At 39.6% G+C, this 12,771-nt stretch overlaps 1 protein-coding gene across 1 annotated transcript in view; it reads right to left on the bottom strand.

The window, feature by feature from the left end:
- Window positions 1-1,174: 1,174 nt before the first annotated feature.
- LOC133657088 (calcium-activated potassium channel subunit alpha-1a-like) overlaps window positions 1,175-12,771 on the bottom strand; it is a 626,717-nt gene continuing 615,120 nt past the window's right edge. Inside the window, 1 exon segment of the mRNA XM_062058010.1 lies at window positions 1,175-3,500. Within this exon segment, the coding sequence (XP_061913994.1) occupies window positions 3,349-3,500 (152 nt within the window). The 3' untranslated portion in view covers window positions 1,175-3,348.

A 12,771-nucleotide genomic window follows, 5' to 3' on the forward strand; every position in this document is an offset into this window, starting at 1 on the left:
GAGGCTCCGCTGTATGCAATTATCGGATTTTTTTTATCAAAGTCGTAAAAAAAAAATAAAAATTTGTTTCATCCGGCTTGCAAAGATCCAATTTTTTTAACATCACAGGTTGTGTTTTTTCGTTTTTTTTCATTTTTCCAACTCTTGGTGAAATCTATTTGAGCTACAAGTGTGACGACGACGTGATCACAGTTCAAAGTTCACTCTGGGGACAAATGTGCATGAGGCTTCAGTATAGAGAGTTGCACCAACACCCGACAGACGCACATTAAAGCTTCCCGTTGTTGTTTGCCCCCCCCCTACCCCCGATTCCAAAGAAAAGCATGGATTCACACAAATACCTAACACCATATCAGGTTCTTTCACCCGTGGTTTGGATATCTTACAGCCTGTAGGAGGCGAGACACGGCGACGTCTTTATATATTAAACAAAAAAACACAAAAAAGACACACTTTGTGTGTTCGTCTTTCTTCCGTCTTGGCGCTATAGGGACCTAATTTAGGTCAAACACACAGTAAGGTCGGAGGAAGCGACTATCTTCTATTGTTACTCCTAGATATAGATTTGATATAAGTATAGAACTCTTTAAGCCATTCTGTCTGTCCGCAGCTAAATAACGTGCTAATAGTCGTAGCTTATTTTATCCTGCTAAGCTTAGCGTTCGCGGAGGCGAGCTGCCGGGCTGAAGATGGCGAGCTAAACTTTATCGATAAAAATAATCTTTTATTACAAAAAAAAAACAAAACTAAAAATCTGCGTTTCCCAAACTCGTCAACTGAAGACGTTGGCATAAAACGGACGTCGACAAACAACAGACATGAACTTATTACGTTTCCATTTCAAGTTTGGGAAAGCCTTGTATGGAGGGAAAGAAAAAATGTTTACCTTTTGACGATGGCGCAGTCTGGTTCTATAAAAATGGATTTCCAAGCTGCGGTGTGAGAACTACTGGTGGGGCACCGTCTCGTGGTACCCTAACCGTAACCCAGAACCAAATTAATGAGATTACAGGGATTTACGTATCAAAATTAGGGCTGTCAAAAATAACGAGCTAACTCTTGTGATTAATCACAAAAAATATTTTGACTAACCTCGGATGGTTACCTGGTTGTTATACGGCCAGTCGAAAATTAATGTCACTTATGCAGGCGAGTAATATCCCTCCATCTAAAACCGCTTATCCGGAATCGGGTCGCGGGGACAACAGCTCCAGCAGAGACCCCCAGACTTCCCTCTCCAGAGCAACATTAGCAACTTCCTCCTGGGGAATCCCTAAGTGTTCCCAGGCCAGAGAGGAGATGTAATCCCCCCATCTGGTCCTTGGCCTGCCGCGGGTTCTCCTCCCAGTGGGACGTGCAACGAGGACCTCCCTAGGGAGACGCCCGTGAGGCATCCGCACGAGATGCCGGAACCACCTAAGCTGGTTCCTTTCCAAGCAAAGGAGCAGCGGCTCTACTCCGAGTCTCTCTCGGGTGACTGAACTTCTCACCCTATCTCTAAGGGAGATGCCAGACACCTTGCTGTGGAAACTCATTTCGGCCGCCTGTACCCGCGATCTTATTCTTTCCGTCATGACCCACACTTCATGACCATAGGTGAGAGTAGGAATGTAGATAGCTCGGTAGACCGAGAGCTTTGCCTTCTGGCTCAGCTCTCGTTTCGTCACAACAGTGCGGCAGAGAGACTGCAATACTGCCCCAGCTGCTCCGATTCTCCGGCTGATTTCCTTCTCCATCTTTCCCTCACTCGTGAACAAGACCCCGAGATACTTAAACTCCTCCACCTGGGACAGAGTCTCGTTCTCTACCGAGTAATATTCTGTGATTAATCACAATTCTTCCAAATTAAAAATATATAGTTTGACAGCACTAATAATATAAACGTAGAACTCACCTCATACAACACTAGCCGATTACCTATGAGTACCAGCCACAATTACCATGATGGTGAGTCGCGGTAGTACTTGGTGTGTAAGAAAAAAATATACAAAAAAAATCGTAGTCATGTGCAAAGAGTTTTCGACCAGCAGTTTTCAAAGTGCAACCTGAAAAACATGTCGCTAAGCTAACGTCGGTCATGTTTAAAGGCTAAATTGATTGATTTTTATTTCTTAAACACCATTTTCTCGTAGCACCTCAACTTACGTGGTTATTTGGTTCTGCGACGGAGCTCTTAACTCAGAACTCTTGTATCTCAAATCAACGTTTCGGCTTCTTCTCAGCACTGTCCTTCAGACTCATGTTCTTAGCTCCAGTGGTTGGAACACAAATGTGTTGTTAGCAACACCCGTTGTTCTAGGGTCGCTCTTAGCAAGTTCCCTGTGCCATTCGCTACGTCAACTAACGGCGGGAATGCTGGTATCTCAGATTTTTGCTTGCAACCGTAGCAATTAACCGAGAAACACTTAAGTTGAGGTACGGCTCCACTTTGAAAACCACTAGCTCGTGTAGACAAAACTAAAACCCCACAGCTGTCCTTGATTGGCATTGCATCTTCCACCCAACCAGGTTTGAACCGTTCGCAGAGCAGCTTAACTCCTGAGAGTCTTTTTTTTTTAAACATCTGGATTGACAACGGAGAACATCCAAGCCTCCGCGCCAACCCCGTGCCAGGCAGTCCGGTGCGGTCAAAGGAGGACCCGCTTCATGCCCACTTTTACGCGATACGTGGCCTTTCTTTTCATCAACTCTGTGATCTCTGCTGCTGCTCGTTCAAACAAGGTTGGGTTCGGGTACGGATGCAAGGTCTTTCTGAGCTAACTCCAGACAAGCCCGCCCGCCGAATGAAAGCATGTCCATGAAAGATGATAAGAGCTTACTAATAGTTAGGGATCCCGTCTCGTCTCCAATCCGAGACCCACAGTTCCTTGGCGGGGAACTTGGTTTTAGTGCAAATAGAACAGAAGTACACAGGATGGAGAAACGAAATGAGCCCAGCTGCTTGGAAGAGTCCGCTTGGATCTTTGGGTCCTGACGATGCAACCCTCATCCTCTTTAGAGCCTCAGTGGAGTCGGGTCACAAACAAACTATTGCAAAGAGTTACAGGAAGTACTGGCTTTCTTCTCCTTCCTTGGTTGTTCTTTTTCTTCTTTTCATCCTCGTCGCTGTCCAATCCTAAATTAATAATAATTCCAAAAAGTGCTAAGGAGGGGGAGGAGGGGCTGTACAATGCGTGTTTGATTGTCATTATGTACATCTCTATGGATACATCAATAAATAAAACAATGTCCAAAGAGCATGGAAGTAACATTAAAGATATACACATAGGAGGTCCCGACCTGTCAGTTCTTCGATTCCTCAACGCTCCTCCAACGGTGCTCGTGAAAACAAGAGCAGTTCAAAAGGGTTCAGCATTCATCTTCGACTTCTCTGATTGGTGGAATCAGACTACTGGTGGATTTGTATTGGTTGACTTGGTTGACCATGTGAGTGCTCATGGGCTTGATCTGAATGTTCCGTGGGTAGGCGTTGTCCGCTTCATCTGTAAACCATTTCTTTTCTGAAGGGGCGACACACAGGGAAGCAAAGACCACTGTTAGCATCGAAGAAAACAACTTCAGTTTTACTCGTAGGATTATTTTATGCCGCTCAGGTTCACACGCAAACTTCTGTTTTAGTCATCTGTCAATGGATGTTCTCATTCGTCCAGATCATTCTATTCTCAGGGCATTCAATCACAACTGGACTGTTCAGTTTGTCTTAGAAGACCTGTCCATTGGTCACATCTAGCCTGACCAATGCTCATCGACTTAGATCTGACCAATGCGCACATACTTTGATTGATCAAATCAAAGTCTATGATCAGATTTCGTCCGATCTAGTCTGACAAATGCTCATAGACTTGGATCCGACCAATGCGCATAGACTTTGATTGATCAAATCGAAGTCTATGATTTGACTTGGTCCGATCTCGTCTGACCAATGCTCATAGACTTAGATTGGTCAGATCTAGCTTGACCAATGCTCATCGATTTAGACTGGTTAGATCTAGTTTGACCAATGCTCATAGACTTACATTGGTCGGGATCTAGTCGAACCAAGTCACAGACTTAGATTGGTCGGGATCTAGTCCAAACAACGCTCGTAGACTTAGATTGATCAGATCTGGTTTAAACAATGCTCATAGACTTAGATTGGTCAGATTTTGTCTAACCTTTGCTCATAGACTTAGTCTGACCTATGCTATCAGTCTACAAGCATGAACAGATGAGAGACTAAGTGTTTTCGAAGACAAACTGAACAGTCCAGTTGCAATCCATTAGATTCCCCAAGAGTTGTTGTTTGTTCTTAAAAACTGAGCTTTTCGAAAACTGCAACTACAAGAAAGACAAAGTTTGTGTGTAAATGAGGACATTTTTTGGACGAAACTATCTGATGTATGTAACCTGAATTTATTAGGAATAATTCATCTACTGTAGTTATTGAGACAGTAAGTTATTCCTTGTCTCTGTCGCCAAAGTGCTTCAGTTGGTTTCTTTACTGTATGTAATGAGGACCTGCTCTATTGGTGAAGTGTCTACAAATAAATTTTGTGAATTAGGGTCAAAGAAATTTTTTTTATATTTAATTTCAAAAATGCGCTTTACGAAAAAGTCAGCTGATTAGTCTTCTGATCAGCGAAATAGCTTTTGATAGCCAACAAATGTTCAGTTCACACCGAAATCTTGAAAAGGTAGACATGTTTTAATCGTGACTAAGATTTTCTTACCAGGCACTTTTTACGACTTTTTAACATAAAGTAATAATTAGATCGGATTTCTGACATATCCTGTTAAAAAGCATGTTGCTGAACAACCAATTAAAAACAAGTTTTATTGTATTATTTAGTCATATTTTAGCAAGCATTCATGGTCTCTTCCAGGTTTGTGATGGTCAAACGATAAATGTGGTTTCATGTAGTTTGACTTAACCGTTGTATAATTCTAAATCTGAAATCTTAAACAAGATTAAAAATTGTTTAAATCAAAGTAGATTTTTTTTTTTTACATACAAGATTGTTCTCTTACAGGTACTTTCTATCTTAGACCATGTAATCATTTGGTAGTAAATCATTCTTACCAGTTTGGACAGGTCAGCTTTTCCTGTTCTTATTTTGCCTTTTTAACGTGATTTTTCCACATTTTACTTAAGATAAACAAACTGGTCTAACATTGTAAGAAAAACATATCTTGTTCGTCAAAAAAATTCTATGGATGGACTTTGATTTTAGGTATTTAATCTTGCTTAGGTTTCAGTGTTTGCTGTTGATCGTGATGTTCTCGCTCCCTGATGAAAACTAAATTTCGAGTGCAGGATTCACGATACAGCTTTTTAAAATTTCTAAAACTATGAAACAAATATTGCGTATTGTCCGATACCAATATTGATCCAATACGATACCCAGAGAAAAATGGTAGCAATGAAAAACACTAACCTATTCGTTAAAAACCGTCAGGAATGAACTTATGCTGTCTTTAAGTTAGAAGTGGAGGGGTAAATGTTTTGTTCTACCTTACAGACTTTGTATTTGTTATATACAACTATAATTATTTGATACTTGTTTATATTGACTAATGTTATGTTTCAGACGGCAATATTGTTCACTGAAGGATTACTTATGTATGTATGTCTAGCTTGTGCGCTATTGTGTGCTTAGCTGTTGTGTAGCTGCTACCTCCTAGTAGCCTATAGCCTACCATGTTTACCTAAAATACAAGCAAAGACCTTGTGATCGTATTGGAGGACAATTAGATTATCTTTGCACAAGTAAACAGGCTGCGGGACTGCTTGTATCGGAGATTTTAGATGCAAGCGGATACAATCGTCTTTTTGCCGATGGACTGATATCAATATCGGATCGTGACAACCTGAAAAAAAACGTTGATTTTAGGTACTTAATCTTGTTTAGAGTTCAGTTTTTGTATTGCATCCATGTTTAAAACTCGGCATACAAGTGTGGAACTAGCCTAAGTGGCGAAAACCCTGTATCTTCACTTTCGGATCATTTAGACTTTTGAACACAGAGTAATCTGATTGTTTGGGTTCTCCTGAATGTCCTTCAAAATAAAAATCAATGGAAACATGTTTTATTATGAAGCTATGTTCGGCGAAAGAACATGCACATCCCATCCTTAAATTATAGCAACAATAAAGCAAAGGTTTGATTCTTAGTAAAAAATCTGAGAATTGATTTGGTATTTGGTATTCATATGGTCACATTTGTCGCGGTTTAACTGACACATGAAACGTAACAATTTTTTTCTTGTTCAAAAACAAGAAAAAAAATACAAAAATTTGGGGTATTTTACTTGAACCAAGCAAAATTATCTGCCAATAGAACAAGAAAATTTGGCTTGTCAAGACTTTCCAAAACGAGTAAAATTAGCTAACCTCAATGTGTCATGTCTGTTGATCATGTTTTTGTTTTAGTTATGTTCGGTTTTGTTTTTGGACTCTTTGTGCACTCTTGTTTGTTTTGTCACCATAGCAACCCATTCGTTTTTCACCTGTCATGTCACGCACCTGTCTCACGCTTTGCACTCGCACACCTGTCACTAATCATGTCACCGCTATTTAAGACTGTCTGTTTCTGCTGATCGGCCTGGTGACATTATCTATCCTATCCACCCATACTACCTCTGCTACCCATGAGATTCCTGTTTAGTATAGTTCATGCTTCATGCCATGCCACAGTAAGTGCTTTTGTTTCATGTTCATAGTTAATCGCCTTCGTGCTAGTCTTTTGTTTTCATTAGTCAAGTTTGTTCTCCGCCATTGTGTGCGCCTTTTGTGTAGTTTGTTAGTATTTTAATAGATATGTACTCACATTCACGCCTTGCCCGTGCCAACTTTCCTTTGCATTCCGGGAAAACACAACACCCCAAGGACCACGTATTGACACAACGAACCCAAAAATAGCTTAAAATAAGTATATTCTCATTAATAACAAGTGCACTTTTCTTGATAGAAAAAAAAAAAGAGTCCTTTTTTCTCAATATGTTGAAAAATATTCTTAAATTAAGTAAATGCAAGTGCCATTATCTTGACATAATGATATGCAGTAGGCATAACATTTCTTGAAACCAGCCAACTTATACTAAAAACTGGTTTATTTTTTCTCAACATATTGAGAATATTTCTCAATATGTTGAGAAATATTCTTAAATGAAGTGAATGCAAGTGTCATCATCTTGACATAATGATATGCGCTCTGCATTACATTTTTTGAAATCAGCAAACTTATACTAAAAACTAGTTTATTTTTCTTAATGGAAAGGAAGCAGTTAAGAATGTATTTCTTACCTGCGAGAGATAATTTAGGGCCAAAACACTTAAAACAAGTAAAACACTCTAACATAAAATCTGCTTAGTGAGAATAATTATTAGGGATGTCCGATAATATCGGCCTGCCGATATTATCGGCCGATATATGCGTTAAAATGTAATATCGGAAATTATCGGTATCGTTTTTTTAATTATCGGTATCGTTTTTTTTTTTTTTTTTTTTTTTTTTTAATTAAATCAACATAAAAAACACAAGATACACTTACAATTAGTGCACCAACCCAAAAAACCTCCCTCCCCCCATTTCTTTCTGTTATTAATATTCTGGTTCCTACATTATATATCAATATATATCAATACAGTCTGCAAGGGATACAGTCCGTAAGCACACATGATTGTGCGTGCTGCTGGTCCACTAATAGTGCTAACCTTTAACAGTTAATTTGACTCATTTTCATTCATTACTAGTTTCTATGTAACTGTTTTTATATTGTTGTACTTTCTTTTTTATTCAAGAAAATGTTTTTAATTTATTTATCTTATTTTACTAATTTTTTTTAAAAGTACCTTATCTTCACCATACCTGGTTGTCCAAATTAGGCATAATAATGTGTTAATTCCACGACTGCATATATCGGTTGATATCGGTATCGGTAATTAAAGAGTTGGACAATATCGGAATATCGGATATCGGCAAAAAGACATTATCGGACATCCCTAATAATGATCTTATCAGACAGAAAATAAGCAAATATCACCCTTATGTGAGATATTTCATCTTACTTAGATTTCAGTTTTTGCAGTGGTGGCGCTTTCCATCATTTTCAGCAGAATGCATTGCAAAAACGATTAACCTTCCCCAGAAATGGGGCCGTATGAATCATTTCCCCGCTATCATTTACCCCTGGGTGTCCCTTCCTTTCGGCAAAAGTTGGACAAACTCGAATTTCAACTTGGCTATGTGGAGCACGACGTGCGTAAGTGTGAAGTGTGCGGCGTTAGCACGAAAGTCGTGTCACGCCCCCGGGGGTTGAGCGAGATGTCTGCCATCTCTCCAGCCGATACGGTCATTTTTTTTGTGGCCCTGGAAGCAGCACATCAGGTGCCCAGGTTTAGGAGGGAGGGATCATACCCTGTCCAATTTAATGCTTAAAATGGGTCAGTCTTAGTGTGACCGGCGGCGACGGGATGAGGTCGCACTTTGGCTGCGTCGGGAGGATATAAATCAATCTGACCTACGGTCGTGGTCAAAAGTTGACATGCACTTGTAAAGAACATAATGTCATGGCTGTCTTGAGTTTCCAATTATTTCTACAACTCTTGTTTTTTTGTGATAGAGTGATTGGAGCACATACTTGTTGGTCACAAAAAACATTCATGAAGTTTGGTTCTTTTTAGGGTCCGCCTGTACCCTGTATAAAGGAACCTATTGAATTTGTAATGTTTATTATTATTATTCCGCCGCCACAAAAAACGCTAATTTGACCCACTTAACATGCTTCAAAACTCACCAAATTTGACACACCCATCAGGACCTGCGAAAATTTCCATAAAATAAAAAAATAAAAAAAAACAAAAATAAAAATTGCGCTCTACCACCTGATGAAAACTGTGCTAGCATTAGCATCCTTGGCTATGCTAACAGACACTTGTCTCACTAAATCAGTTTTATTCAGAGTAACATCAGATTTTGGTCAGAAATCGGCTCGATTAACCAGCTAGCTCGGTTAGCATCTTGTCGGGTCTCTAAAAAATGAAGTAATTGGGTCAATGTTGGACCTTTTATTGTGAAAGAGTCGGCGCAGACTCGACGTCTCTCGTAGTGAGCAGACGTCACACCTTCAGCCACACCGATATCACGCTAGTCGTTTTGAATATTTCGCGAAACAAACGACAATTAAAGCTGCAAGCAGCGTTGGTCGGGTCCCCCTTTTGGCAGGTGCTAGTCCTAGGTGTCCCAATACATTTGTCCAGTGTTAGTCCTGAGTGAGACCTACATAGAGGGTTTTTTTTCGTGTCTCTACGATATTCGTACTGGGAGTTGTTTCATGTCTCTAAGACGTTCCTACTGGAAGTTATAAGCAGTTTTGTCTGAGTTTTCCTCTAAAAAGCAGTTTTTTCTCTGTTTTATTTAAAAATTGCTCTAGAGCACAATTTTGAGTTTTGGGGTTTGGTTATTTTTTGAGATCGCAATTTCTACCAGTCCCGATGTGTGTGAGAAGTTTGGTGAGTTTTGAAGTATTTTAAGGGGGTCAAATTACAGCTCAAAGAGGCAAAAACGAGTTTTTTTAGTACAATTTTGTCTTGAAGGGGAAATTGCCAACTTCCTGTTGGTTTTTGCCCGAGGATGTAAAATTATGAAATGTAGGTCTAAGTCTGACCTACATAGAGGTTTTTGTTTCATGTCTCTACGACCTTCCTAGTGGGAGTTACAGGCAGTTTGTTTTTATTTTTTCCTAGGGGGCGCTAGAGCGCAATTTTTATTTTTGGGGTTTGGTTTTGTTATTTTGTTGAAATTTTCGCAGGTTCTGACTTGTGTGTCAAATTTGGTGAGTTTTGGAGCATGTTAAGTGGCTCAAATTAGCGTTCTTTGTGGGGTCGGTAAAATAATAATAATAATAATAATAATAATAAAACCTTACAATAACAATAGGTTCCTTTGTAACCAGTACAAAGGACTCCCTGAGGGAGTCCTTTGTACAGGGTACAGGGCGGACCCTAAAAAGTCCCGACAAAAAGGGGTTCAATGGAATAAACCGTACGAGAGGCAGAACTTGCTAGCGCCGCGACATGCTAACCAAGCTAAGTTGCTATCTCCAAACGTCGAAGGATGTTGGGAGGCAACTTTTAGTTTGTTTACCGCACTAAAAGTGAATTTAAACATATCAAATTTAAACAATCTCAGCTTATAAAAGTGACAAAGCAGGAAATTGTTCTGATTCGAGGCCACGGACTTTTAAACGCTCCTAAAAGATGCCGTGATTTAGATACATGCCATACCTTTCAACCACCATTATGGATCTCCGGGATGAAAACTCTACTAGCATTAGCATCATTGGCTATAATAACAGACACGTTTTCAATGTTAGCATCAGATTTTGCTCCGAAATCGGGTCAGTTAGCCAGCCAGCTAGCTAGGTTAGCTAGGCGCCCCCTAGGAAAAAACAAAAACAAACTGCCTGTAACTCCCACTAGGAAGGTTGTAGAGACATGAAACAAAAACCTCTATGTAGGTTTGACTTAGACCTACATTTCATAATTTCACATCCTCGGGCAAAAACCAACAGGAAGTTGGCAATTTCCCATTTAAGACAAAAATGTACTAAAAAAAACCTCATTTTTGCGTCTTTGAGCTGTAATTTGACCCCCTTAGAATACTTCAAAACTCACCAAACTTCTCACACACATCGGGACTGGTGGAAATTGCGATCTAAAAAAAAAAAAAACCGAACCCCAAAACTCAAAATTGTGCTCTAGCACAATTTTTGAATAAAACAGAGAAAAAAACTGCTCCTCAGAGGAAAGCACAGACAAAACTGCTTGTAACTTCCGGTAAGAACGTCTTAGAGACATGAAACAAAAACTTCTATGTAGGTCTGACTTAGACCTACATTTCATAATTTCACATCCTCGGGCAAAAACCAACAGGAAGTTGGCAATTTCCCATTTAAGACAAAAATGTACTAAAAAAAACCTAATTTTTGCGTCTTTGAGCTGTAATTTGACCCCCTTAGAATACTTCAAAACTCACCAAACTTCTCACACACATCGGGACTGGTGGAAATTGCGATCTAAAAAAAAAAAAACCGAACCCCAAAACTCAAAATTGTGCTCTAGCACAATTTTTGAATAAAACAGAGAAAAAACTGCTCCTCAGAGGAAAGCACGGACAAAACGGCTTGTAACTTCCGGTAGGAACGTCTTAGAGACATGAAACAAATACCTCTATGTAGGTCTCACCTAGACCTACATTTCTTAGATCGACATCCTTCAGCAAAAATCAACAGGAAGTTTGCTATCCCTCCTTCAAAACAAAATTTTTGTTAAAACCGGTCACCAAACATCAAACATTATCTCCTCCGAGCGCGTTTGTCGTTTCGGCTTCAAACTGCTACAGGAGAGAGATTGAACCCTTTTGATTAAAAGTTGAAGACGGCGTTGTGATTCGTGCTACCGTTTGGATTTGGAGGAGGAATCCCAGGAACACCATGCCTACCGTCAAGCATGGTGGTGGTAGTATTATGCTCCGGGCCTGTTTTGCTGCCAATGGAACTGATTTTTGGCAGCCATCCATAAGCTTCTGGTTGAATTTGTGACCACTCCTCTTGACAAAATTGGTGCAGTTCAACTACATTTGTTGGTTTTCTGAGATGGACTTGTTTCTTCAGCATTGTCCACACGTTTAAGTCAGGCCATTCTAAAACCTTCATTCTAGCCTGATTTAGCTATTCCTTTACTACTTTTGACGTGTGTTTGGGGTCGTAGTCCTGTTGGAACACCCAGCTGCGCCCAAGACCCAACCTCCGGGCTGATGATTCGAGGTTGTCCTGAAGAATTTGGAGGTAATCCTTCTTTTTCATTGTCCCATTTACTCTCTGTAAAGCACCAGTTCCATTGGCAGCAAAACAGGCCCCAGAGCATAATACTACCACCACCATGCTTGACGGTAGGTGTGGTGTTCCTGGGATTAAAGGCCTCACCTTTTCTCCTCCGAACATATTGCTGGGTATTGTGGCCAAACAGCTCCATTTTTTTTCCATCTGACCACAGAACTTTTCCTCTAGAAATCTACTGATTTTCTTTTTTTTTTTTTACAGTTCTATAGATGGAAAAATGATACAACTGTTATTTTTACACAAAAATAAACATTGTCATTGTTTTTACGGTCCCTTACAGTTAGTGAAAAAAACGGTGCTTTTTAATTTTCACAATTTCCAGCTGCCAATTTTTTTTATTTACGTAAAATTATCGGTTTTTGCAGCGCATTACCGTCAATAGAAAAAAACTGGAGTATCTTTATTTTTACAGTAACATTCTGACAGCTAAGCTAACAGTTTTTTTTTATTATTGTAAAATCTACATTTTTTTTTTTTTTTAATGTAATTAGTTACCGTAGATTGTAAAAAACTGTTATTTTTACTGTTATTTAAATGACTGTAGATTTTATGGTAAACTGGCAGCTCCGTCGCCAGAATTTTAGCGTGAAAAATAACAGCGGTACCGTTTTTTTTCCCGTTTACTGTAATGCACTGTAAAAAATAACTGTAGATTTGATGGTATCTTTGTCCATGTGATGTCGGATGGAACACAAATTGAGCTGTTTGGAAACCAACACATTTAGCTGAACTGTACCAATTTTGTCAAGAGGAGTGGTAGCCAGAAGCTGACTTAAACGTGTGGACAATGCTGAAGAAAGAAGTCCATGTCAGAAAACCAACACATTTAGCTGAACTGCACCAATTTTGTCAAGAGGAGTGGTCAAAATTTCAAGCAGAAGCTTGTGAATG

This window comes from Entelurus aequoreus, linkage group LG09 (assembly GCF_033978785.1).
Source record: "Entelurus aequoreus isolate RoL-2023_Sb linkage group LG09, RoL_Eaeq_v1.1, whole genome shotgun sequence".
Lineage (NCBI taxonomy): Eukaryota > Metazoa > Chordata > Actinopteri > Syngnathiformes > Syngnathidae > Entelurus > Entelurus aequoreus.